At 39.6% G+C, this 25266-nt stretch overlaps 2 protein-coding genes across 7 annotated transcripts in view; one reads left to right on the top strand and one right to left on the bottom strand.

The window, feature by feature from the left end:
* Positions 1-18466, top strand: part of WDR19 (WD repeat domain 19) — a 92396-nt gene extending 73930 nt beyond the window's left edge. For 3 of the 4 annotated variants that reach the window (XM_058546897.1, XM_058546893.1, XM_058546894.1), the window contains 6 exons: positions 1904-1985; positions 3785-3935; positions 5672-5795; positions 6774-6850; positions 7179-7303; positions 18145-18466. In XM_058546897.1, the coding sequence (XP_058402880.1) occupies positions 1904-1985; positions 3785-3935; positions 5672-5795; positions 6774-6850; positions 7179-7290 (546 nt within the window). In that variant the 3' untranslated portion in view covers positions 7291-7303; positions 18145-18466. Of the gene's footprint in view, positions 1-1903; positions 1986-2704; positions 2952-3784; positions 3936-5671; positions 5796-6773; positions 6851-7178; positions 7304-18144 lie in introns of those variants that run through there. The other variant, XM_058546895.1, reaches the window with a different exon arrangement.
* Positions 18467-20318: 1852 nt separating this feature from the next.
* RFC1 (replication factor C subunit 1) overlaps positions 20319-25266 on the bottom strand; it is a 69434-nt gene continuing 64486 nt past the window's right edge. For all 3 annotated transcript variants that reach the window (XM_058546900.1, XM_058546899.1, XM_058546898.1), the window contains one exon: positions 20319-21732. In XM_058546900.1, the coding sequence (XP_058402883.1) occupies positions 21649-21732 (84 nt within the window). In that variant the 3' untranslated portion in view covers positions 20319-21648. The remainder of the gene's footprint in view (positions 21733-25266) is intronic.

Below are 25266 nucleotides of genomic sequence, written 5' to 3' on the forward strand. Positions count from 1 at the left end.
AGGCAGTCTCCAACTTACATATTTTTCCAAATTTTCATTTATATCAAAATACGTCTTCCCATATTAATGCTAATAAATTGGTTTTCAGGCCAGTCCACAAGAGCTTATTTACCGTTGAAGGTACCTAGGATAAGGTAGTCATGTTATGAATGATATAGATCCTAATTACGTCTATAATAGCACTGTGTCCAATAGAACCTTCTGCAGTGATACAAGTGTTCTCTATCTGTGCTGCCCAATATGGCAGCCACTGGCCTGGCTATGGAGCACTTGAAATACAGCTAGAGCAACCAATAAACTAAATTTTTTATTTTATATAATTTTAATTTTTAAATTTAAATAGCCACTCATGGCTAGCGTCTACCACATTAGGCCACACAGGTCTGTAACACTGATTGTAAGAGAAAATTTAGAATTCTAACTTGCAGCCACCAGGAGTACATATCCCTTCCGAGCAGCAAGTGGACCCCTTCTCTCATACAGAAAGGTAAAGGGGGAGGGAAGTCTTTCTCAGCTTCAGACAGGAGTGGTGGTGCCACTGTGCTGGGGGCACAGAATCCAGCAAAATGGAGCCTTTAGGGGTGCAGAGGAGGATAGAAACAAGTTGATGGAAGATGAGAAGCAAAAGTAGGGGGTCTGTAAGAGGCCCTCCGGGACCAGGGTTTTCTACCACCATAAGCCATGGGGATGGTTCGCGAGTCTTTTTCTTTCCCTCCGGCCCGAAGAGCTGGCCCGTTACTTTCACTGGAGCAGACATCCTCCTCCCCTCCCACTCAAGAGCGAGCACCCTGTGACTTTTCCGCTCGGCTCTAATCTTTTATGCAAGCACCAAACATTTTCAGGATTTTCTAACATTTTTAACTGCTTGGGATATCAAAAGGGAAACTATCAGACCCTATCAAGTAAGAAGAAATTGATGTAAAAATGTCACAGGCATCTTTGACCCAAAAGACTGAAGAAAGAGTCATCCACATTTCAGGGGAAATCGAGGCTCGGCTTTGACAGACGCTTCCTCCCCAGAGCTGGGACAGGGACTTTGGCTGAAGGACAGCCTGGGACCTTTGCGTGTGGACGGCTGAGCTGGGCAGTCTGAGGCCCAGGCTGTCAGCGGAGGGTGAGAGAGGGTAAGCAGCCAGGGCTTCCCTTCTCCTTTTTTAGCTTCAGTTAACTTTTATTAATTATGTTGCAGGGCTCAATAAATTACACCATCATCCATTTGCTCAGACCTGATGCCTGGGAGTCACTCTATACTCACGCTGCACATTCTCACCAAATATCATCAGTTCTGACTCCTTGTCTGTCTCCTTCTCTCCATCCCCACGGCCCCACCTTTGTGGGCTACCTCCTCTTACCTGGGTGACTGCAGTGACGACGTGGCCTGGCCCTGCCAACTCCCCAGCCTCATCTCATCCCAAGTGCACCCCTCCTTGCATCGCACCCCACTTGTGCTTACCTGATCTCAGGCCCCTCCAGCTATCGCTGCCCCTTTGCCTTACCACAGGCAGTGCCCTTTTCCTTAACAAGGAATCCTCTCTCTTTCTGCCTGACTCACCTTTCAGATCTCACAACAACTTGGTAAAGTTGGTATTATTAGTCCTCCAATAATGGCCAGTAAGAGATGGACCAGGGATTTGAACTCACGTCAAGTGGTTTAGGGCAAAGTTAAGAGCAGAGCATAGAGTAGGGGTGAGACCAGTGAGGCCAAGTGCCAGGCGGCAGCAGCTGGATGGACGGAGGAGAAATCAAGAGAAATCTCAAGTAGCATTAGCCAAGTAAGGCTGCAGGGATCTCAGGACAACCCTATTCAGGGTCACAATCAAGGAGTTGTTTATTTGGGGGAATAAAGCATGAATTAGAGTTAATCAAAGTCTCTAAGAAGAGTAAAATATGTCATGTATTTCAGATTCATGTGAAAAATGGAGATCATATGAAAGGGGCACGTATGCTTATTCGGGTGGCAAACAACATTAGCAAATTTCCGTCACGTAAGTACTGTCTGAGAAGAGCTATAATCCACCTTTCTGCGTTAGTATAGCATTATGAGATCTCTGCTCACTAACTCAATCAGCCACTGTTCTAAGCTCTCAACGTATATTAACTCATTTAATCCTCACAACCACCCCATGAGGTGGTATAAGGTGGGTCCCCAAGACCACCCCCAGGTTTGATAATTCACTGAGAGGACTCACACAACTCAACACATAGTAGTGCTAAAGGCTAATATTTATTACAGCAAAAGGATACAAAGCAAGATTGGCAAAGGAAAAAGGCGCATGGGGCAAAGTCTGGAGGAGACCAGGCACAAGCTTCCAAAAGTCTCCTCCAGTGGAGTCACACAGGATACACTTAACTCCTCCAGGAGTGAGCTGTGGGACAACACGTGTAAAACGGTAGCTACCAGGGGGCTCGTGAGACACTCAGTGCCCAGGGTTGTACTGGGGGCTGGTCACATGGGCACCCCCTGCTTGGCATGTACCAAATTTCCAGACTCCCAGAAAGCAGGTGTTCAGCATAAACCACATTGTTTGTACAAACAGTTAGGCACAGTGAGCCACTCTCATCAGTTCTGGAAATAGTGAGAAATCTCCCAAAATCCAAGTTCCCAGATGCCAGCCAAGGACCAGCCTTTCAATCAGGTCTTTCTAAGGATAAGAGTCTCGAGATTGCACACATGGGCACCATGATCATTTTCCCTATTTTACAGATAAGCAAACTGGAGCAAAAGAAGTGAAGGAACGCTCACCCAGGATCACACTGTCAGCTAATAAAAGTCTGACTCCATTCTCCACCACTATAGGCCATTGCCTCTGATAAAGTTTCCATTATTCTAAAAGACATGTTGTTATATCATTCTTCAGTGAATAGATTTTGTCACATTCTCTGACAGGGGTCAGCAGACTTTTTCTGTAAAGGGCCAAATATCAAATGTTTTGGGCTTTGGGGCCATATGGTCTCTGTTCCAACTATTCAGCTCTGCCATTTCGCCATGAACAGTACATAAATGAATGAGCATGGCTGGATTCCAATAGAACTTTATTTTTTTGGACACTGAAATTTGAACCTCATATAATTTTCACATGTCACAAAATACTGCTATTCTTTTGATTTTTTCCAACCATTTAAAAATGTAAAACCATTCTTAGCTCATGGACCATTCAAAAACAGTCAGAAAGCCAGATGTGGCCCAGGGGTCATAATTCGCCAACACTGTCCTCTAAATGTATTCCTTTTTGTTACATGAAAAAGACTTTAAAATAATTGTATACCCTGCTGGCAAAGGGTGCGATAAGACAGGCGCTCTCATGACTGCTGGTGGGAATAGATATTGGTATGGCCTTTCTAGGAAGCAATTTGGCAATCTGTGCTGAGAGTATTTTTTTAAGGGTCATGTTCTTTGAGCCAGTAATTCAACTTCTAGGTATCTGTCCAGAAGAAACAATTAGATGCATGCAGAGGGGTTAGTGCATAAAGTTATTAATCTCCCTTACTCATTCATCAGCAGTCCTGTCAAACGCAAAAAACGCAAAAATGTATCTCAGAGGTGTGGAAGGATACAGGCAAAAGGGAGTGCAGGTCCTGGTGTTCCAACGGGATCAGGGGAAAGATGTTTTGATGAGCAGTTAGCTTGACTTCCCTGCTGTGCCCTTTCCTCATTAAACTGGTCTTATCTGGTTCTTTGCCAGAAAAAGCAAATTTAGAGAGGTGTGATCCTGTTCTCCTCCTGAACAGGGAGGGAGTCGTGCCGGCAGAGGCACTGCTTTCTGCTCTCCCGTTTGTATTGCAGACATTGTGCCAATCCTGACGTCCACCGTGATCGAGTGTCACAGGGCAGGCCTGAAGAACTCTGCTTTCAGCTTTGCAGCTATGTTGATGAGGCCCGAGTACCGCAACAAAATAGACGCCAAATACAAAAAGAAGATTGAGGCGATGGTCAGGTAGGCAGTGACAGCTATTTCTACTATCTAGTCACATTTCACAAATGTATTTTTCAAAATGTGGCTGCTAATATGCAGATTCAATAAGAAAATGGATAGGGTGTAGCAATTAGGATTGCATTCAGCTACTGGCAGCAGAAAACCCAACAACGGCTTGAACAAGTCAGGATTTATTTGACTCACATACAAGGCGTCACAGTCCAGGTGGGCTGAGTCCTGATGCCACGAGGACAGACCCCTCTGTCTTCCAGCTCTGCCATCCAGAGCATGAGTTTCCTCCTTGTGGTTGCAGTCGTGGTCGTCTGCCACAACTCCAGACAGCACGTCCTCGTTCAAGGCAGGAAGAAGGAGGGAAATCAAAAGATGAAAAGGTCTTTGCCTTTTTACGTAGGAAGGACACCATCCCCAGGACTCCCATTTACATCTCACTGGCCAGTACTCTGCCACACGGCTGCTTCTAGCTGCAAAGCATATTGCTGAGTAAAACCAAAGTTCTGTTGGCGAGGAGGAAAGAAAGAATGGCTATTAGGTAGGCAGCAATGTCTGCCACCGAGGGACAAATGGTAACTATTTCTCAGCGTAAGAAACTTGATAATTACGCAGCCTATTGCCAGAAGAGTTCATTTCCAAACTCTGTGTAGTTCCGAAGGCACGTTAAGACAGGTCCTCACTTCAGAAAGCAGTCAGTGGTCTGGTTTTCTAAAGGAAAACTAGGAAAAAGTAGCACTAGTGTTTACAAAAGGAAAAACTAATTGCAATCCTGTGGTAATTCTGTACTACCACTCATCCAAAGTAGTGATGACATTTGGGGTACCTGTTAGACCCGTTATGACCAGGGGACGCAGGTATATCTGAATCTTGACCCAGACCTCAGCCAAGGGAGACGGCTGCACCAGCAATGGCCAATGGAAGCAAATACCGTATTGTGAGCTGGGCTCATGGCAGAGAACTCTAAGCTGGATAGGGCTACATGGAACACGCTCTTTTTTCAAAGCTGATAAGCCTCAGTAGCTTCAGACCAAATCAGTCTGACCCAACATACCTGCCAGCGTGGAGAATGAGGTGGGGAGAAAATGCTGGAGCACATTTACCCTGACAGCTTAGCGCCACACTGGCCTAGGTGCTAGCTTGGAAGAGATGCTAGTCATTCTCTCCCACGCTAGAGTGTTCTAGAGCTATGAGGTCTAATATGGTATCTGCTAGCCACATGTAGCTATTTAAATTAAAATTGAACAAAATTTGAAATTTAGTTCCTCACAATACCCATATTTCAAGTGCTCAAAAGCTTCATGTGGCTCATGGCTACCGTACTGGAGAACAAAGAATTAGAATATTGCTATTGTCACAGAAAGTTCTGTTGGACGGCGCTGGATAGCCTTTACCAATTCAGTACACAAAAGGGAGAGACAGAGAAATAGCAAGCTCATTGGCACAGGAAGAGAGGAGACAGCAAGACCCACCCATGTTTTCTGCCATTTAATGTGCCATGAACTCCAACTCCCAAACGTGGCCCATGTAATGCTACAATCTGATCAATCCTAATTCCTCCTTTTCCTCCCTGAGCTGGAGCGTGGGCTGAGGGTGAGCCTGTAGGGTATTTCTAGTCTCAGAGTCTGACTCTGAAGAAGTAGGCGTGTTATATGTTCCTAGTTTTCCAAATATGCCTTCTCTGTACTGTCCATCTTACATGAAAAGTCAAGTGTTGTTTTTAAATGATACATGATTCTTCCTCACAGGAGACCCGATACATCCGAGACAGAAGAGGCCACAACCCCATGTCCATTCTGCGAATTTCTTCTCCCAGAGTGTGAACTCCTCTGTCCTGAATGTAAAAATAACATCCCATATTGCATTGCAACAGTAAGTTTCTTTATAATAATTTTCATTTCTTTGCATATATGTATTTATAACCCATTTGAATACTTGATGTGTGTCAACATTTTCTTCACTTCTGAAATTGTCTTATCCCTCAAATTCCCTGCAACATATAGCATATAATTTCACGGTCAATAAAGTTGCAAGTTATATTAAAAACATATAATAATCTAAGTGAATACCAAGAAGGCACCACAGGGCAGTATAGCACACACTTGGGGATCAGACAGTCCTGGGCTTAAATCCTTTTCCTGCCACTTACTGGCTATATAACCTGGTGCAATTTGCTTTACCTTGCTCGGTCCATCCATAACAATCCCTGTCTATTGAGAGAAACTGCAGGTTGATGAGAGAATGTGTATGAAGCCTTAGTACAATACCTGGCATGCTGTAGCACTTAATAAGTGCTGGTTTTTATTATTAATTTTAATATTAAGACCTATTATTAAAAAACTTTAAAATATCAGATTATTTGTTCATCATTAGACTAATATAAGCTTTATTTTAAAGGGAAATAAATTTAGGTACGTAATGATTTCACAAAATTAAAGGCTATTCTTTTATACATGAATCTGATAAAATCTGGCTTTAGGGCTGGCCTGGTGGCGCAAGCGGTTAAGTGCGCACGCTCCACTGCGGCGGCCCAGGGTTCGCCGGTTCAGATCCCAGGCGCACACCAACACACTGCTTCAAAAGCCATGCTGTGGCAGCGTCCCATATAAAGTGGAGGAAGATGGGCATACATGTTAGCCCAGGGCCAGTCTTCCTCACACACAAAAAAAAAATCTGGCTTTAGTCCTTTTGATGCTATCTCTTTCTAGTCAATTACCCACCTTTGTGAACTATCAATAATTTCATAATTTGGAGGTCTGGCTTTTAACTGTAATCCAATTATTATAATTGAATAATTGTGGGAGTTTTTAAAATAAAGATGAATCTTACTCTTAAATATACTGTTTCTAGGGTCGACATATGTTGAAGGATGACTGGACGGTGTGTCCACATTGCGACTTCCCTGCTCTATACTCAGAATTTAAGATGTAAGTATGCATCGATTCACTAGGTCACACAAATTTATCCAAAAATAGACCTTTCATTCAGCCACTCTTTTATTCTGAAAGCTCCTTTTTGTTCATATGCCTAAAGATTTCTAAAGACTCAAATTGTCTTCTTGGAAGAACCTTTTATGACCTTTGAGAACATTATCCTTAAAGGGGATCTTGCATGAGACTCAATATTCCTAATTCTTAAATTGCATGGTGAACATGATTTAAGAGGTGTAGATAGGAATGTTTTTCACATTAGAATAGCCCAAAGGTAAAGGAATATTATATATTTAATCTACTCTGTCTTCCCTTCCCCAAACAGCATGTTAAACACTGAAAGCACGTGTCCTATGTGTTCAGAAAGATTAAACTTTGCTCAACTGAAAAAAATCTCGGACTGTACCCAGTACCTGCGAACAGAGGTGGAGCAGTGAGTGGCATGAGCGGGTAAGTGCCAGACCATCCACTCATCTTCCAGGGCACGAGAGTCCACAGAGGACACACAACTTTACAGTCTGTATTCACACTGGCTCCTTTATCTGCATTACATAACTTGTCAGATTTGAGCAATTTAACAACAAACCTTTGATATATTTTTTTTTAAATGCTAAAATGCAAGTTGTACAGTCTCCATAGTGACAAAGATTATTTGGCCAAGCAGCATCATGGATTCCAACTAGAATGTATTTTATCAAATCACATGGGCTTCTTTTTAATCAGTCTATTAAAACTAGAGCCAGCTAATAACAATGGAGTTAACTTCTATAATTCAGGAGAATATATTGTAAAATATTTTGGCTTCCAGAGATTTGAAAACTCCCCATTTCTTTTCCTTTCCAATTCTCATTTTTGTCACGTGAAAGCTGCACATACCCCTTCCACGATCGTTCCATTGGCAAGAATTTACTCATATGGCCACATGTACTGCAAAGGGAGGCAGGGAAATGTAGTATCTAGTTGGGAAGCCAAAACCTCTGCCAAAAGTCAGGAGATTCTTTAACTAAAGGAAAAAGTCAGATTAGTCCCTGACACAACATCTCAAACTTAACCTGTTAAAACAGAACTCTAGGTTTTTCCCACACCACCTGCTCTCTCTGTCTTCCCTCTCTCAGTAAATAGCAGCTCCAGCCAACCAGTCAGTCAGGATGGAAACTTAGGCATTATTTTTGATTCATCTTATTGTCACCCCCATCACCCAGTCTGTGGGAAAGTCCTCTCAGTCTACCTCCAGTGTATCTTGTTCCCTTCCAAAACCTTCCGGGGGCTTTTTATTGCACCTACAAAAGCAAAGAGCCAGCAAGACCCTATAGAAGCTGGCCCCAGCCGCCTCTGCTCACTATGCTGCACCTCTACTGGCCTGTCTGCCATTCCTCTGCCACTCCAAACTGCTTTCCATGGCACCTGCACTAACTTACATTCCCACCAGCAACATATGAGGGTTCCAGTTTCCCCACATCCTTGCCAACACTTGTTATTGTCTGCCTTTTTGATTACAGTCATCCTAGTAGGTGAGAAGTGGTATCACACTGTGGTTTTGACTTGCATTTCCCTAATGACTTACGATGTTGAGCATCTTTTCATATGTTTATTGACCATTTGTCGTATATCTTCTTTGGAGAACTGTCTGTTGAGTCCTTTGCCCATTTTGTAACCGGTAATCTGTCTTTTTATTGTTGAGTTATAAGAATTCATTTATATTCTAGATACAAGTCCTTTATCAGATATATGATTTGCTATAAATACCTTCTATTCTGTGGAAGTATTTTTTCACTTTCTCAATAGTATCCTTTGATATACAAAAGTTTTTATTTTGAAGTCCAATTTATTTTTTTTTCCTGTGGTTGCTTATGCTTTTGGTATCATATCTAAGAAACCATTGCCTAATCCAAGGTCACAAAAATTTATACCTATGTTTCCTTCTAAGAGTTTTGTAGTTGTTGCTCTTATAGTTACATCTTTGATACATTTAACTTTCGTGTGAGGTAGGGATCCAATTTCCTTCTTTTGCATGTGGATATCTAGATGTCCCAGCACCATCTGTTGACACAACTGTTCTTTCCTCTCATTGTTACTGGGTGGTTGTCGTTTTATTATTGATTTGTAAAAGTTCTTTATTTATATATTCTAGATACAAGTTTCTGTCAGATATATTTTGCAAATATTTTCTCCCACTCTGTGGCTTCTTAATTCTTAAAGGTGTCTTTTGATGAGCAGATTTTGATTTTGATGAATTATAATTTATCAATTTTTAAATTTTATAGTTATTACTTTCTGTGTCCTGTCTAAAAAAAATATTGCTGGGGCCGGCCTGGTGGCATAGTGATTAAGTTCACACATTCCACTTCAGCAGCCTGGGGTTCATGTGTGTGGACCTAGGCACCGCACATCAAGCTATGCTGTTGCGGCATCCCACATACAAAATTGAGGAAGATTGTCACAGATGTGAGCTCGGGGCCAGTCTTCCTCACCAAAAGAAATACTACTTACTCACAAGGCATGAGCATATTCTCCTACGTTTTCTTCTGGAAGCTCTAGGTCCTTAATCCATCTCGAAATTGTTTTTTATAGTGTGAGGTCAAGATTGAGATTTTTTTCCCCTCAAGTGGATATCCAGTCTTTCAACACCATGTATTGAAAAGTCTTTCCTGTTTCCATTGAACTGCTTGGGTGCCTTTGTTGAAAATCAGTTGGGTTTTACGTATGGGTCTATTTCTGGACCATCTCTTCTTTTCCAGTGATGTATTTGTCCCATTTTAATACTACACTTCTTGATTACTGTGACTTTGTAGTATATCTTAAAGTCAGGTATGTGGCTCCTCCAATTTTGTCATTTCTCCAAAATTGTTTTGGCTACTCTTAATCCTTTCCATCTCTCTATGAAATTTTAGAATCAGCTTGTCAAATTCTATTTTAAAAGCTTACTGAAATTATAATTGATTTGTTTTGTTTTCTGATGCTGCATATTATCACAAATTTAGCATCTTAAAACAATACACCTTTATTATATCACAATTTTTTATTGAGATAAAATTGACATATAACATTGTATTAGTTTTACATGTACAACATAATGATTTGTGATATATGTATATATTGCAAAATGATTACCACAATAAGTTAACATCCATCACCACACATCATTAGAATTCTTTTTTTTTTTTTTTTTTTTTTTGTGAGGAGATCAGCCCTGAGCTAACATCCGCCAATCCTCCTCTTTTTTTGCTGAGGAAGACGGCCCTGGGCTAACATCTGTGCCCATCTTCCTCCACTTTATATGGGACGCCGCCACAGCATGGCTTACCAAGCAGTACTTCGGTGCGCGCCCGGGATCCGAACCAGCAAACCCCGGGCCGCCGCAGCGGAGCGCGCGCACTTAACCGCTTGCGCCACCGGGCCGGCCCCCATTAGAATTCTTTTTTAATAAGAACTTTTAAGATCTAGTGTCTTGGCAACTTTCAAATATGCAATACAGTATTGTTAACTGTAGTCACCATGCTGTACATTACATCCCCAGTACTTATTTATAACTGCAAGGCTGTACCTTTTGACTACCTTCACCCATTCTGCCCGCCCCCACGCCAAGCCTCTGGCAACCACCAAACTTCTCTGTATCTATGAGTTCGGGTTTTTTTTTAGATTCCACATATAAGCAAGATAATACAGTATTTGTCTTTCTGACTTATTTCACTTGGCATAATGCCCTCAAGGTCCATCTGTTTTGTCACCAGTCGCAGGATTTCCTTCTTTTTTATGGCTGAATAATATTCCATTGTGTATATGTATGTGTGTGCGTGTGCGTGCCACATTTTCTTTATCCAGTGTCATTTTCTTTAGCCAGTGTCAATGGACACTTAGATTGTTTCCATATGTTAGCTATTGTAAATAATGCTGCAGTGAACATTGGGGTACAGATATCTTTTCAAGATAGTAATTTCATTTCCTTCAGATAAATACCCATAAGTGTAATTGCTGGATCATATGGTACTTCTATTTTTAATTTTTTGAGGAACCTCCATACTGTTTTCCATAGTGGCTGCACCAGTTTACATTCCCACCACCAGTGCACAAGGGTTCCCTTTTCTCCACATCCTCGCCAACACTTGTTATATTTTGTCTTTTTTTGATAATAGCCATTCTCACAGATGTGAGGTGAGCTCACTGTGGTTTTGATTTGCATTTCCCTGATGATTAATGATGTTGAGCATCTTGTCACTCACCTGTTGGCCATCCGTATGTCTTCTTTGGAAAATGTCTATTCAGATCTTCTGCCCATTTTTTAATTGGATTGTTTGTTTTTTGGCTATTGAGTTGTGGAAGTTCTTTATATATAATTTTGGATATTGGCCCCTTATCAGATATATGATTTGCAGGGATTTTCTCCCATTCAGTAGGTTGCCTTTTCATTTTGTTGATAGTTTCCTTTGCTGCGCAGAAGCTTTTTAGTTTGATGTAGTCCCACTTGTTTATTTTTGCATTGTTGCTTTTGCTTTTGATGTGAGATACAAAAAATCATTGCCAAGACCTATGCCAAGGAGCTTACACCCCTGTGTTTTCTTCTAGGAGTTTCATGGTTTCAGGTCTTACATTCAAGTCTTTAATCAATTTTGAGTTAATTTTTGGGTATGGTGTAAGATAGTGGTTCAGTTTCATTCTTTTGCATGTGACTGTCGTTTTCCCAACACCACTTATTGAAGAGACTTTCCTTTCCCCATTGTACATCTTGGCTCTTTTGACATAAATTGACTATATATGTGTGGGTTTATTTCTAGGCTCTATTCTATTCCATTGATCTGTGTGCCTGTTTTTATGCCAATACCATACTGTTTTAATTACGATAGCTTTGTAATATAGTTGGAAATCAGGGAGCGTGATGTTGCCAGCTTTGTTTTCTTTCTCAAGATTGCTTTGGCTATTTGGGGTTTTTTGTGGTTCCATACAAATTTTAGGATTATTTGTTCTACTTCTGTGAAAAATGCCATTGGAATTTTGATAGGGATTGCACTGAATCTGTAGATTGCTTTGGATAGTATGAAGATTTTAACAATATTGATTCTTCCAATCCATGAGCACAAAATATCTTTCCATTTATTTGTGTCGTCTTCAATTCCTTTTCATTAAGGTCTTGTAGTTTTCAGTTTCAGTATATTCAGTAAAGACAGTATTTCACCTCTTTGGTTAAATTTATTCCAAGGTATTTTATTCTTTTTGATGCCATTGTAAATGGGATTATTGTCTTAATTTCTCTTTCTGATAGTTTATTAGTGTATAGAAATGCAACAGATTTTTGTGTATTGATTTTGTATCCTGCATCTTTACTAAATTCATTTATTCTAATAGTTTTTTGATAGAGTCTGTAAGGTTTTCTATATATAATATCATGTCATCTGCAAATAGTGACAGTTTCACTTCTTCCTTTCCAATTTGGATGCCTTCTATTTCTTTTTCTTGCCTAATTGCTCTGGCTAGAACTTCCGGTACTATGTTGAATAAAAGTGGCAAGAGAGGGCATCCTTGTCTTCTTCCTTAATTTAGAGAAAAAGCTTTCAGATTTTCACCATTGAGGATGACAATAGCTGTGAGCTTGCCATCAATGGCCTTTACTATATTGAGGTACATTCCCTTTATACCTACTTTGGTGAAAGTTTTTATCATGAATGGATATTAAATTTTGTCAAATGCTTTTTTCTGTATCTATTGAGATGATCATATGATTTTTATGCTTCATTTTGTGAATGCAGTATATCACATTGATTTGTGGAGGGTGAACTATCCTTGCATCCCTGGAATAAATACCACTTGGGCTTGGTGTATGTATTTATATATTTTTATGTATTTTAATGTATTGTTGAATTTGGTGTGCTAAGATTTTGTTAAGGATTTTTGCATCCACGTTTATCAGGGATATTGGCTTGTAATTTTCTTTCTTGTAGTGTTCTTGTCTAGTTTTGGTATCCGAGTAATGCTGGCCTTGTAAAATGAGTTTGGAAGCATTCTCTACTCTTCTGTTTTTTGGAAGAGTTTGAGAAGGATTGGTATTCTTCTTTAAATGTTTGGTAGAATTCACCAGTGAAGCCATCTGGTCCTGGACTTTTGTTTGTCAGGAGGTTTTTGATTACTGTTTCAATCTCCTTACTAGTAATTGATCTGTTCAGATTTTTTTATTTCTTCATGATTCAGTCTTGGTAGGTTGTATGTCTCCAGGAATTTATCCATTTGTTCTAAGTTGTCCAATTTTTTGGTGTATAATTGTTCATAACAGTCTCTTATGATCCTTTGTATTTCTGTGGTACCAGTTGTAACAATTCTTTTTCATTTCTGACTTTGTCCTCTCTCTTTTTCATGGTGAATCTAGCTAAAGGTTTGTCTATTTTGTTTATCTTTTGAAAAAAACATCTCTTGGTTTCATTGATCTTTTCTATAGTCTTCTTAGTCTCTATTTCATTTATTTCTGCTCTGATCTTTATTTCCTTCCTTATGCTAACTTTGGGTTTAGCTTTTTCTTCTTTGAGGTGTAAGGTTAGATTGGTTGTTTGAGATCTTTCTTGTTTCTTAATATAGGCATTTAGCACCATGAGCTTCCCTCTTAGAACTGCTTTTGCGTCATCTCATAAGTTTTGGTATGTTGTGTTTCCATTTTCATTTGTCTCAAGGTACGTTTTATTTCTGATTTCCTGTTTGACCCATTGGTTGTTCAATGGCATGTTGTTGAATCTCCATGTTTATGAATTTTCCAGTTTTCTTCTTATAATTGCCTTCTAGTTTCATAACATTGTGGTTGGAAAAAATGCTTGGTATGATTTCAGTCTTCTTAAATTTATTAAGACTTGTTTTGTGGCCTAATCTATGCTCTATCCTGGAGAATGTTCTCTATGTGCACTTAAGAAGAATGAGTATTCTGCTACTTTTGGATGGAATGTTCTGTAAATGTCTTTTAAGTCCATCTGGTCTAACCTGTCATTTAAGTCCAGTGTTTCCTTATTTTTCTGTCTGGATAATCTATCCATTGATGAAAGTAGGGTATTAAACTCCCCTACTATTATTGTATTGCTATTCTCCTTTTAGGTCAGTTAATATTTGCTTTATATATTTAGGTGCTCATATGTTGGGTGCATAAATATTTACAAATATTATGTCCTCTTGTAGATTGACCTCTTTATCATTTTATAATGACCTTTGTCTCTCATTATAGTCTTTGTTGATTTTTTTGTAGGGGTATGCTGAGATTCCTTTATTTTTTGTGTTATCTACTATAGGTTTTTGTTTTGTGGATACCATGAGGCTTACATAAAATGTTTATAATAGTTTTTTTTTTGTTTTTGCTGAGGAAGATTTGCCCTGCGCTAACATCTGTTGCCAAGCTTCTTTTTCTTTTTTATGTGAGCCACTGCCACAGCATGGCCACCAACAGATGAGTGGCGTAGGTCAGCACCTGGGATCTGAACCCAGGCTGCCAAAGTGGAACGCACTGAACATTAACGACTAGGCCACCGAGGCTGGCCCATAACAGTCTATTTTAAGTTGAGAAGAACTTAAGTTCCCACATTCTAAAGCTCTACATTTTTACTCTCCCCTTCCCAGGTTTTATGTTCTTGATGTCAGTTTATATCTTTTTATCTTGTGTATTCATTAATAATTATAGTTTTTACTTTTGTCTTTTAACTTTCATACTAGGTTTATAAGTGATTAACCCACCTCCATTATGACATTAGATTATTTTGAATTTAATTATATATTTGCCTTTACCATTGAGATTTACACTCTCATATGTTTTCCTATTAAGCCGCACCCTTTCGTTTCAGCTTAAAGAAGTCCCTTTAACATTTCTTGTAAAGCCAGTTTAGTGGTGATAAACTCCTTTGACCTTCCTTGTCTGAAAGACTCTATCTCTCCTTCAATTATAAGGGACAGCTTTGCTAGGTAGACTATTGTCATTTGGCAGTTTTTCTCTTTCAGCACGTTGAATATATGGTGCCACTCTTCTGGCCTGCAAAGTTTCTGCTGAAAAATCTGCTGATAGTCTTGAGGGTTCCTTTGTACATAACAAGTTGTTTTACTTTTGCTGCTTTTAAGATTCTCTCCTTGTCTTTAACTTTCGGCAATTTAATTATAATGCATCTTGGTGTAGGTATCTTTGGGTTCATCTTATTTGGAATTCTCTAGGCATCCTGGATCTGGATGTCTGTTTCTTTCACCAGGTTAGGTAAGTTTTTGGCCATTATTTCTTCCAATAGGTTTTCTACCCCTTCCTCTCTGCTCCTTTGGGACCCCTATAATTTGAATATTGGTATGCTTGACGTTATCCCATAAGTCCCTTAAGCTATAATCATTCTTTTTCATTTTTTCTTTTTGCTGCTCTGATTGGATGAGTTCCACTGCCCTGTCTTCAAGTTGACTAATCCTTTCTTCTGCTTTATCTAATCCGCTATTAAATCCCTCTATTGTGTTTTTCAATTCAGTTATTGTATTTTTCAGCTCTATGATTTCTGTTTGGTACTTGCTTATATTTTCTTTCTCTTTGTTGAAATTCTCACTTTGTTCATACAGTGTTCTCCTGACCTAGGTAAGCATCTTTATCACCATTATTTTGAACTCTTTATCAGGTAAATCATTTATCTCCATTTCATTAAGGTCTTTCTCTGAAGTTTTGATCTTATTCTTTCATTTGGAACATATTCCTGTTTCATTTTCTTTGACTCTGTGTTGGTTCCAATGCATTAGATAAAACAGCCACCTCTCCCAGTCTCGGAGTGGTCTCGTGTAGGAAATGAGCCTTATCATTCAACCCTGCCCTAACTCTTGGTTGTCTCTCAAAACTTTGTGATTGTCTGAGCAGCCTTCCTTGTTCTTAGTGGCTCCCAGTATTGAGGGTATGCCAAGATCTGTCAGTGTCCCAAATGGGAGGATCTCAGTCAGCACCTAGATGCAGGCTGAGTGAAAGCTGGACCCTTAGGCCACAGCTATTAAGATAAGAAAATAGGGGGATGGCCACATGGCCTAGTGGTTAAGTTCAGTGCGCTCCACTTCGGCAGCCCAGGTTCAGTTCCCGTGTGTGGACCTACACCACTCGGCGGCAGCCATGCTGTGGCAGCAACCCAAACACAAAATAGAGGAAGACTGGCAATAGGTGTTAGCTCAGGGCAAATCTTCCTCAGGAAAAAAAAAGATAAGCAAATAGGACTCTTTCATGGGAAGACTGGGCATTTCCGTCTGCTGCCTCTGCATTGAGCCCTGGAGGGATGGCTGGTTAAGAATTGTTTCTCTCTTTGTTACAACCCAGGGAGACCCACAAAAAAAAAGCACCACTGACCACCAGAATCAGGCAATTAAGGGGTGTCCCCTCGGTGGCAGCTGCAAAAACCAAAGCACCAAACTTCTGCACAAGCTCTTTTCTGGGAGATAACAGAGACCTTTGTGAGGCAGAGGGAGTATAAAGATGGCACCTGCTAGCCTCCACAGTCACTAGCGAGTATTGCAGTTGGCCCCTAGATGTATGTTAAATTGGAAGTCCACCTCTCAGGCCAAAGCTTTTAATTTTAAGATAAGCAAATTAGGCCTCTTTCATGGAAAGAATGGGTACATTTCAGTCTGCTGTGTTTGTGCTGGGCCCTGGGGGATTAGCCACGCTGGGTCCATACGATCCCATTTAGAACTAGTTCTTAGTTCACTGTATCCTTGTAGCTCTTGTGGTTACAGGCCCATTGGCTTTCAAAGCTAGATGTTTTGGGGGCCTGTCTCTCAGGTGGAAATCTTAAAAGTCAGGGCACCAGATGTGGGGTACAAACTCTTCGTTCCTCAAGGAAAGGCTGGGAGTTGTGAGTTCCCTCCCAGTTGTGTGTTGCCACCCTGGGGGTGGGGTTTAAGATGAGATTGTATCTGAGCCTCTCCTATTTATTTCCATGTGGGTTTTTTCTCGTTCACCTAATGTGTAGGAGTCACTCGGCTAGTTCCTGGATTTTTCAGAGGGAACTATTCTGTATGTAGCTGTAGATTCCCTGTGTCTGTGAGAGGAGGTAGTTCAGGAGCCTCCTATACTGCTATCTTGAACCAGAAGTATCTCACAATTTCTGTGGCTCAGTAGTGTAGGCATGGCTTAGCTGGGTCTTCTGTTCAGAGTCTGACAAGGCTGCAGTTGGTTGGAGGTGCAATCTCACCTGAGGCTCAAAGTCTTCATCCAGCCTCTCTGTTGGTGGGATTCTATTCTTTGTGGTCAGAGGACTGAAGCCCAAGTCTCCTGAAGGCAGCCCTCACCTCAGTTTCCTGAGACATGGCACTCCCTACTACATGAAACTGTGCTTCAAGTCCAGCATAAAAGAGTCTCCTTCAAGCCTGTGAAGTTCAGGGATTTGCATGGAGTTTATATGTAGATTTTTGAGGCAATCCCCTTTCCAGGATAGTCTCCCTCACATTTCAGTAGCTCTGGCAGCCATAAACCCTATTCTGTGACTCCTCAAGCTAGTAAGACTATGACTTCACTGTTTTAAGTTCTAGCCATCCTGTGCTTCAGGGACTTGCCCTCAGGTGAAAAGCCATATAAAGATCTTACCCAGTGGAGTTCTCTTCTTTCACGAGTTGACACCTTTCCAATTTCTACCTGCTTTCGGTTGTTCCCCAATGCCTTTGAATAGTTAGCTATAAACTCAGGATAAAATACAATATCATTTGTGGGGGGATTAATTTGCAACTCTGCCACTTCCAAAAGTAGAACTTTGCTTGTGTTTTTAATAATCCTACATAGACTCTCCCCAAACACTATCCCTGCATTAAAGTAGAGCCTTAGACCATGGTATCATAGCTCCTTGCAGATATACCTCAGTGAGTTGTGATCATGCACCACCTGTTGAAAAAATCACTATAAGTATCTTATTATACAATGAATATTGGTTGAAGCTATTGTTCACTGACTCCTTTTAGACAAGAACTCTTAACAACCACTTAGTTTCAGGAAAATTGAACTCTTAACAACCATTTAGTTTCAGCAAAATTTTTTCTCTACAGATTGCTGAGCACTTACCTTGCGTTTTCTCATTCTTCCCAGTAAGATGGCTATTACCATCCTCACTTTATAATAGAGGTTCAACAGCTTACTCACACAGTTTTAGTCAGTTGCAAGGCCAAAACTGAAACTCAGTACTAGTTACAGACTAGAGATTTCTAACTTGAATGTAGTGATCCTGCTCCACAACCAGAAATGAGCAAAAAATTCTTTAGTATGTTTGGTTTTATTACTAAATAGCCAGTCATTACTTGAAACCCTTTTAAAGCCATGTGGGGATTTTTGTCCTTTCCAGGTATAATGTTCCTGAGAAGATAGCATTTTTCAACAGGAGGCTGTGTTTCTACCCCTGGTGGATTTAGAGATGGTCCTGCCTGGATACAGAAAAAAAACCAAAGGTGACCTCTCCAGGTCACCACTTTCAACTTCTGTAGAGTGGCAAAACAGTGACGTGTAACACTGCTGTTTATTATACTTTGTATATTTTCTCTTCAAAGTCTTACATATTATATACTTTGCACTGTTAATAGTAACCTTTGACATAATTGTAAATATTCAGCTTTTTGATAACTTTTATATTTTGAATTATCTCCTTTAAAATAAAATTGTTGACTAGATATTTGTAATGTTTTCCTGGATTTGGAGACAGAAAAAGAGATGAAGGTAGCTTTGAAGCACATTATGAAGTTTGAGCAGCACTAACAAGTGTTAAGTTTGAAATGAGAGGTTTATACAAATTAAGGCTATTTAGCAGAATTAGTCCTAGACTAAAAACATCAAAAATCAGTAAAATCAGGGGCCAGCCCGGTGGCACAAGCGGTTAAGTGCGCGCGCTCCACTGCGGCGGCCCGGGGTTCGCAAGTTTGGATCCCGGGCGCGCACCAACGCACTGCTTGGCAAGCCATGCTGTGGCGGCGTCCCATATAAAGTGGAGGAAGATGGGCACAGATGTTGGCCCAGGGCCAGTCTTCCTCAGCCAAAATAGAGGAGGATTGGCAGATGTTAGCACAGGGCTGATCTCCTCACCAAAAAAAAAAAAAAAATCCGTAAAATCAAATATTTGAAAGAATGAACAAAACTATAAGCTTATTATCTCCTGAGTCATTATACTGCATGCTATAGAATTCATGTCACAAAATTAAATCATCTGACTTCCCCTGAAGATGTACATTAATCAGAACTTCCCCAAGGCAGTTGGAGGGTTCCGTCCTCATATCACACCCACCACATGCATCTCACACACACCGTATTTTTCCTACATCAGTATATACCTCCTTGCCATCTAAGGCCAATGTCACCAAAGTTTGAGCAGCTGGCAGAAATGAGTCATGTAGCCTAACTTTGAATGTATCAGATGATGTAATTTTAGAGTACAGCCACCAGCATCCTAGACGTTACAGAAGTATCCAGGGTAGAACCCAAAGTGCCAATAATTTTATAGCACCCAAGCATCCACAAACATAATTAATAGCTCCAGCTTTATCATCTATTCTTCCCTCCCAAAGGCTGGCTAAAGAATAGGCCTGAGACCTTGGCCTTACTAAGTGATACAAGCTATTATCATTAAACCCACCCATAGTCCCTTTGTTTTTCCATTGTCACTAGAGGGATACTGTACGGTTACAGGAATAAGAGCCATAGGCACTTGGGATCTGTGAGGGTAAGCACATTATGTTTTGGGAGTTAAGGGCCTTAGACATCCATTCATGAGCATAATTATACCAGAACTTACTTAGGAAGATACTCCTCCTAGTACACACAACAATGTGCTCCTTGTTAATAACTTACAGAGGCCAAATAATGGTACTGCAAATAATGGACTGCCAAAACTTAACAAGATGAAGGGATAAAGTAGTTTGTTATAGATTATAAAATGGCCAGTGGATCTCAAAAGCAAGTATACAGTTTTATGCTGCAAAGATGATGTGTGGCACCTAGTGGCTCCAATAAGGATTTATTCGTCGCTCCATTAAAAGGATTCAATCCCAACACAGACCATTTAGATTCACATCCAAACTGCTGTGGAACCACCAACTCCTACCTACCATTAACCTCAGCCATACATCATGGTCATGAGGGCTTCAAAGAGGAATCAAACAGACCCATGTTGTCATCCTCATATTTTAAAAAGCATATTTACAATCTCTAATTCTAAAAGAAAAAGCTTTTTATCTTATACACAGATTATGCTAATCATGTGTTTAGAGCATTTAGAATTAAAAACGAAATCATAATGAACAAGTAAAGGACATTATTCGTTGTTCCAGCTGCAAGATTACAGTCCCTTTCCTGAGGAGTACAGAGCAAGTAGGCAGACATGACTTCCATATCCAAAGACAACAGAAATGTAAGAATATGCACAAGAAAGCCATGCTCACCCCACTGGGTAGGTGAGGCAGTCATCAATCAAGGGAATCTTCACTGAAGCAGAAGTTTCAAGCTGGGCTTTAAGAAAGAGAGGGGCATGGCTCAGTAGGCAAAGGCTTAAGGCAATGTTTTATTCCCATAATCAACAATCTACATGAGGACATTTTTCACACTGGTAAATACACTTTAAATGTCTCAAGAACTTTATGGCTCACCTCCATAAAGTGGAGGACTATCAGTTCCTTAGAGGCAGGGAATGGTATCCTGATTTTACATTCCTTTTAGCACATATCTCAAAGAATTAGCACATACCTCTGAGCATTTACTGACAAGATTAAAAAATAGCTAGACACTTAAATTCCAGGCTAGTTCCACAGCCTCAGGGCCACTCAACAAGTACAGTTACAGGAACGATCTAAAGTTCCAGTAGGGTCTGTGGAATCCGTCACAGGATGGAACCAGATCTCCCAGGAACAAAGTAAACAAAAGCCAGGTTTCATTTTGTCCCAAGCCAGAGTGAGACTAAGAAAGAGTCTGACCTAACCTAGGCCTTACTGGTTTAAACCTGATGAGTTGAGACTCTGGAAGGATAAGAATGTCTGGCAAACCTTTTGCAGCCACCCATACCTTCTAGTAATAACAAAGTGGCCTCTCCTTGAAATTCTATACACAGCAGAGATGTGGTCGGCACTCTTAGAGGTAATGAAGTTGGGAATTAGAGTTCTGGCTCTTCAACTACCAAAGTTACGTTTCACACAACTGGTTAGTAAGGAATATTGTTAGCTTTTTTATCCAATCATTTGCAAATTAATAAGGCAAGTAATATACCAACATAATATTTTACTATACAAGATGACAATCTTCAGAAGAATTTGTACATGTATCATGTGGAACATTTTTATTCCTAATTTATGTTTTGCAAGATATTTGACAATATACAAAGAATACCCAGTTCTAGGTGGTGATTGTTTTGTACTGTGATTTATTTACAAAATTTCACCACATAATAGTAACTACTTTTTTTTAAAAAATGGCATTGGTCCTATAAATGCCATTAGGATAAATTCTTAAGCCTACACAAGTCACCTGAGTACCACTGTCCCCAGGCATATTATTGTTAACTAAAATCTGACTCCAAAGCGCACGTGCAGTTTCTAGCTCTGATTACACACAGTCATTTTGAAGCACAATCTAATTAGATTGACAGGGGACAGTGGAGGACCCAAGCAGTCCTATCAACCTCTATAAGAGGTGTACGTTAGCCTACGGGTTACATCCTTCTACTTGTACCACCATTTATTTATAATGGGACCATTAGGCTGTCCCATTATGCTAAAACATAGTTCCTTTGGAAAAAACAAGGCATTCTCTAGACCAACTAGACTGGTCAGCATGGTGAGTAAAAAGTGGCTGTTAGTAATGGAAAACAGTTTCATTTCTTTGAACTTTTTCCTTTTCCTTTTCTGGACTCCTTATCTCTTTCTGATTTTGAAGGCTTTGAAGATTTTGGCTTTTTCTGTTGGGAAGGAAAGATGTACAAAATAGTTAATAGCTGTGTTATGAATAAATGAAATAAGTTCATCTCTATAACAAATCTTTACCTGCAACTTAATTAATAAAGAAGAAACACTGCAAACATCTAGATCTTGAACTACTGCCATCCCTGATGAGCTTACTTTTAAGCAAAAACTGGGCTTGTTGTAGCCTTTAAAAGATAGCAGTAAAAACTGAGAAGCTATTCAGAATCTAGAACTAACATATATTCCCCATGTATGCAGTTTCTTGGATTTAGAACAGAGGTATATTTAGTAAAGACAAAATAAGCAAGAGATAATTTACAAATAGGGTAATGTTTTCATGAAGAATTTCCTTTTCTTTCAGTTTCAGATTAGAAATCTAAACACGTTCAGTTTGAGAAGGGGAGAAGGAGACAACCTCTTACATCTACATAAGACTAGAGAGAGCTACACTGGAGAAGGCCACTATTCCTACCCCTGCACATACAAAACAGATATGAGGGGCAAGAATGACACACACACACACACACACACACACACACACTAACAACACGTGAGAGGAGGATACAGACTAAGTCCTTTGCCTCAGCCAATGGTAAACAGTGGGCTGATACCGTAAAGGATTTTAAATTTCCTAGCAAAAGACAAGGATGTTTTGCTTCTGAAAAACATCTATAGGCCATTCAATGGCTATAGCAAAACACAAATAACAAAAGGGAGAAATGGTTCCATTGAAAATGCTTTTCTCATACAACCTTCCAAAACTGAATCAAGAGGAAATAAAGAATTTGAATACACCAATCACTAGTAAGGAGATTAAAACAGTAATCAAAAACCTCCCAAAAAACAGTCCAGGGCCAGATGGGTTCACTGGTGAGTTCTACCAAACATTTAAAGAAGAATTAATACCAATCCTTCTTAAACTCTCCCCAAAAAAAGAAGAGGCGGAAACACTTCCAAACTCATTTTATGAGGCCAGCATTACTCTGATACCAAAACCAGACAAGAACACTACAAGAAAGAAAATTACAGGCCAATATCACCGATGAACATCAGTGCAAAAATCCTCAACAAAATACTAGCAAATCGAATACAATACATTAAAAAGATCATACACAATGATCAAGTGGGATTTATTCCAGGAATGCAGGGATGGTTCAACATCTACAAATCAATCAATGTGACATCAACAAAATGACTAATAAAAATAAAATGATCATCTCAATAGATGCAGAGAAAGCATTTGATAAGATATAGCATCCATTTATGATAAAAACTGAACAAAATAGGTATAGAAGGAAAGTACTTCAACATAATAAAAGCCATATATCACAAACCCACAGCTAATATCATACTCAATGGTGAAACACTGAAAACTATCCCTTTAAGAACAGGAACCAGACAAGGATGCCCACTTTCGCCACTCTCATTTAAAATAGTATTGGAAGCCCTAGCCAGAGCCACCAGGCAAGAAAAAGAAATAAAAGGGATCCAAACTGGAAAGGAAGAAGTAAAACTGTCGCTCTGTGCAGATGACATGATTTTATATATAGAAAACCCTAAAGAATCTACCAAAAAACTATTAGAATAAATGAATACAATCAAGTTGCAAGATACAAAATCAACATGCAAAAATCAGTTGCATTTCCATACACTAACAACAAAATAACAGAAAGAGAAATTATGAATACAATCCCATTTATAATCGCAACAAAAAGAATAAAATACCTAGGAATAAATTTAACCAAAGAGGTGAAAAGACTTGTACACTGAAAACTATAAAACACAGTTGAAAGAAATCAAAGAATAAACAAAGAAATGGGAAGATATTCCATGCTCATGGATTGGAAGAATTAACATAGTTAAAACGTCCATACTTCCGAAAGCAGTCTACAGATTCAATGCAATCCCTTTCAAAAACGACATTTTTCACAAAATAGAACAAAGAATCCTAAAATTTATATGGAATAATAAAAGAACCCAAATAGCCAATGTAATCCTGAGAAAAAAGAACAAAGCTGGAGGTATCACACTCCCTGATTTCAAAATATACTACAAAGTAGGGCCGGCCCTGTGGCTTGGTGGTTGAGTGCGCGCGCTGCGATGCTGGTGGCCTGGGTTCGGATCCCGGGTGCGCATCGAGGCACCACTTCTCCGTTCATCCTGGGGCCGAGTCCCACATACAGCAACTAGAAGGATGTGCAGCTACGACATACAACTATCCACTGGGGCTTTGGGGGGAAAAATAAAATAAATAAAATCTTTAAAAAAAAAAAAATATACTACAAAGCTATAGTAACCAAAACAGCATGGTACTGGCACAAAAACAGACACACAGATCAATGGAACAGAACCAAGAGTCCAGAAATAAACCCACACATTTATGGATAGCTAATTTTCGACAAGGAAGCCAAGAATGCACAATGGAGAAAGGCAAGTCTCTTCAATAAATGGTGTTGGGAAAACTGGATAGCCACATGCAAAAGAATGAAAGTAGACTTATCTTACACCATACACAAAAATTAACTCAAAATGGATTAAAGACTTGAATGTAAGACCTAAAACCATAAAACTTCTAGAAGAAAACACAGGCAGTAGACTCTTTGACATCTGTCTTATTAGCAGCATCTTTTTGAATACCACGTCTCACCAGGCAAGGGAAACAAAAGAAAAAATAAATAAATAGGACTACATCAAACTAAAAAGCTTCTGCACAGCAAAGGAAACCATCAACAAAAAGAAAAGAAAACCTAACAATTGGGAGAAGATATTTGCAAACCATATATCTGATAAGGGGTTAATATCCAAAATATGTAAAGAACTCATACAACTCAACAACAAAGAAACAAACAACCCAATTAAAAAATGGGCAAAGGATCTGAACAGACATTTTTCCAAAGAAGATATACAGACAGCCAACAGGCACATGAAAAGATATTCAACATCACTAATTATGAGGGAAATGCAAATCAAAACTACAATAAGCTATCACCTCACACCCGTCAGAATAACTATAATTAACAAGACAAGAAACAAGTGTTGGAGAGGATGTGGAGAAAAGGGAACTCTTCATACACTGCTGGTGGGAATGTAAACTGGTGTAGCCACTGTGGAAAACAGTATGGAGGTTCCTGAAAAAATAAAGAATAGAACTACCATACGATCCAGCTATTCCACTGCTCAGTATTTATCCAAAGAACATGACAACACCAATGCGTAAAGATACACGTACCCCTATGTTCACTGCAGCATTATTCACAATAGCCAAGACTAGCACAATACCTAAGTGCCCGTCAATGGATGAATTGATAAAGAAGATGTGATTATATACACAACAGAATACTACTCAGCTATAAAAAAAAGATGAAATCTTGCCATTTGCAACAACACGGATCGATCTTGAGGGTATTATGCTAAGCGAAATAAGTCAAAGGGAGCAAGTCAAATACTATATGATTTCACTCATAAGTAGAAGATAAAAATTACAACAACAAATAAACACAAAGACTCAGAGATTAGAGTGGTGGTTAACA

This window comes from Diceros bicornis, chromosome 8 (assembly GCF_020826845.1).
Source record: "Diceros bicornis minor isolate mBicDic1 chromosome 8, mDicBic1.mat.cur, whole genome shotgun sequence".
NCBI lineage: Eukaryota > Metazoa > Chordata > Mammalia > Perissodactyla > Rhinocerotidae > Diceros > Diceros bicornis.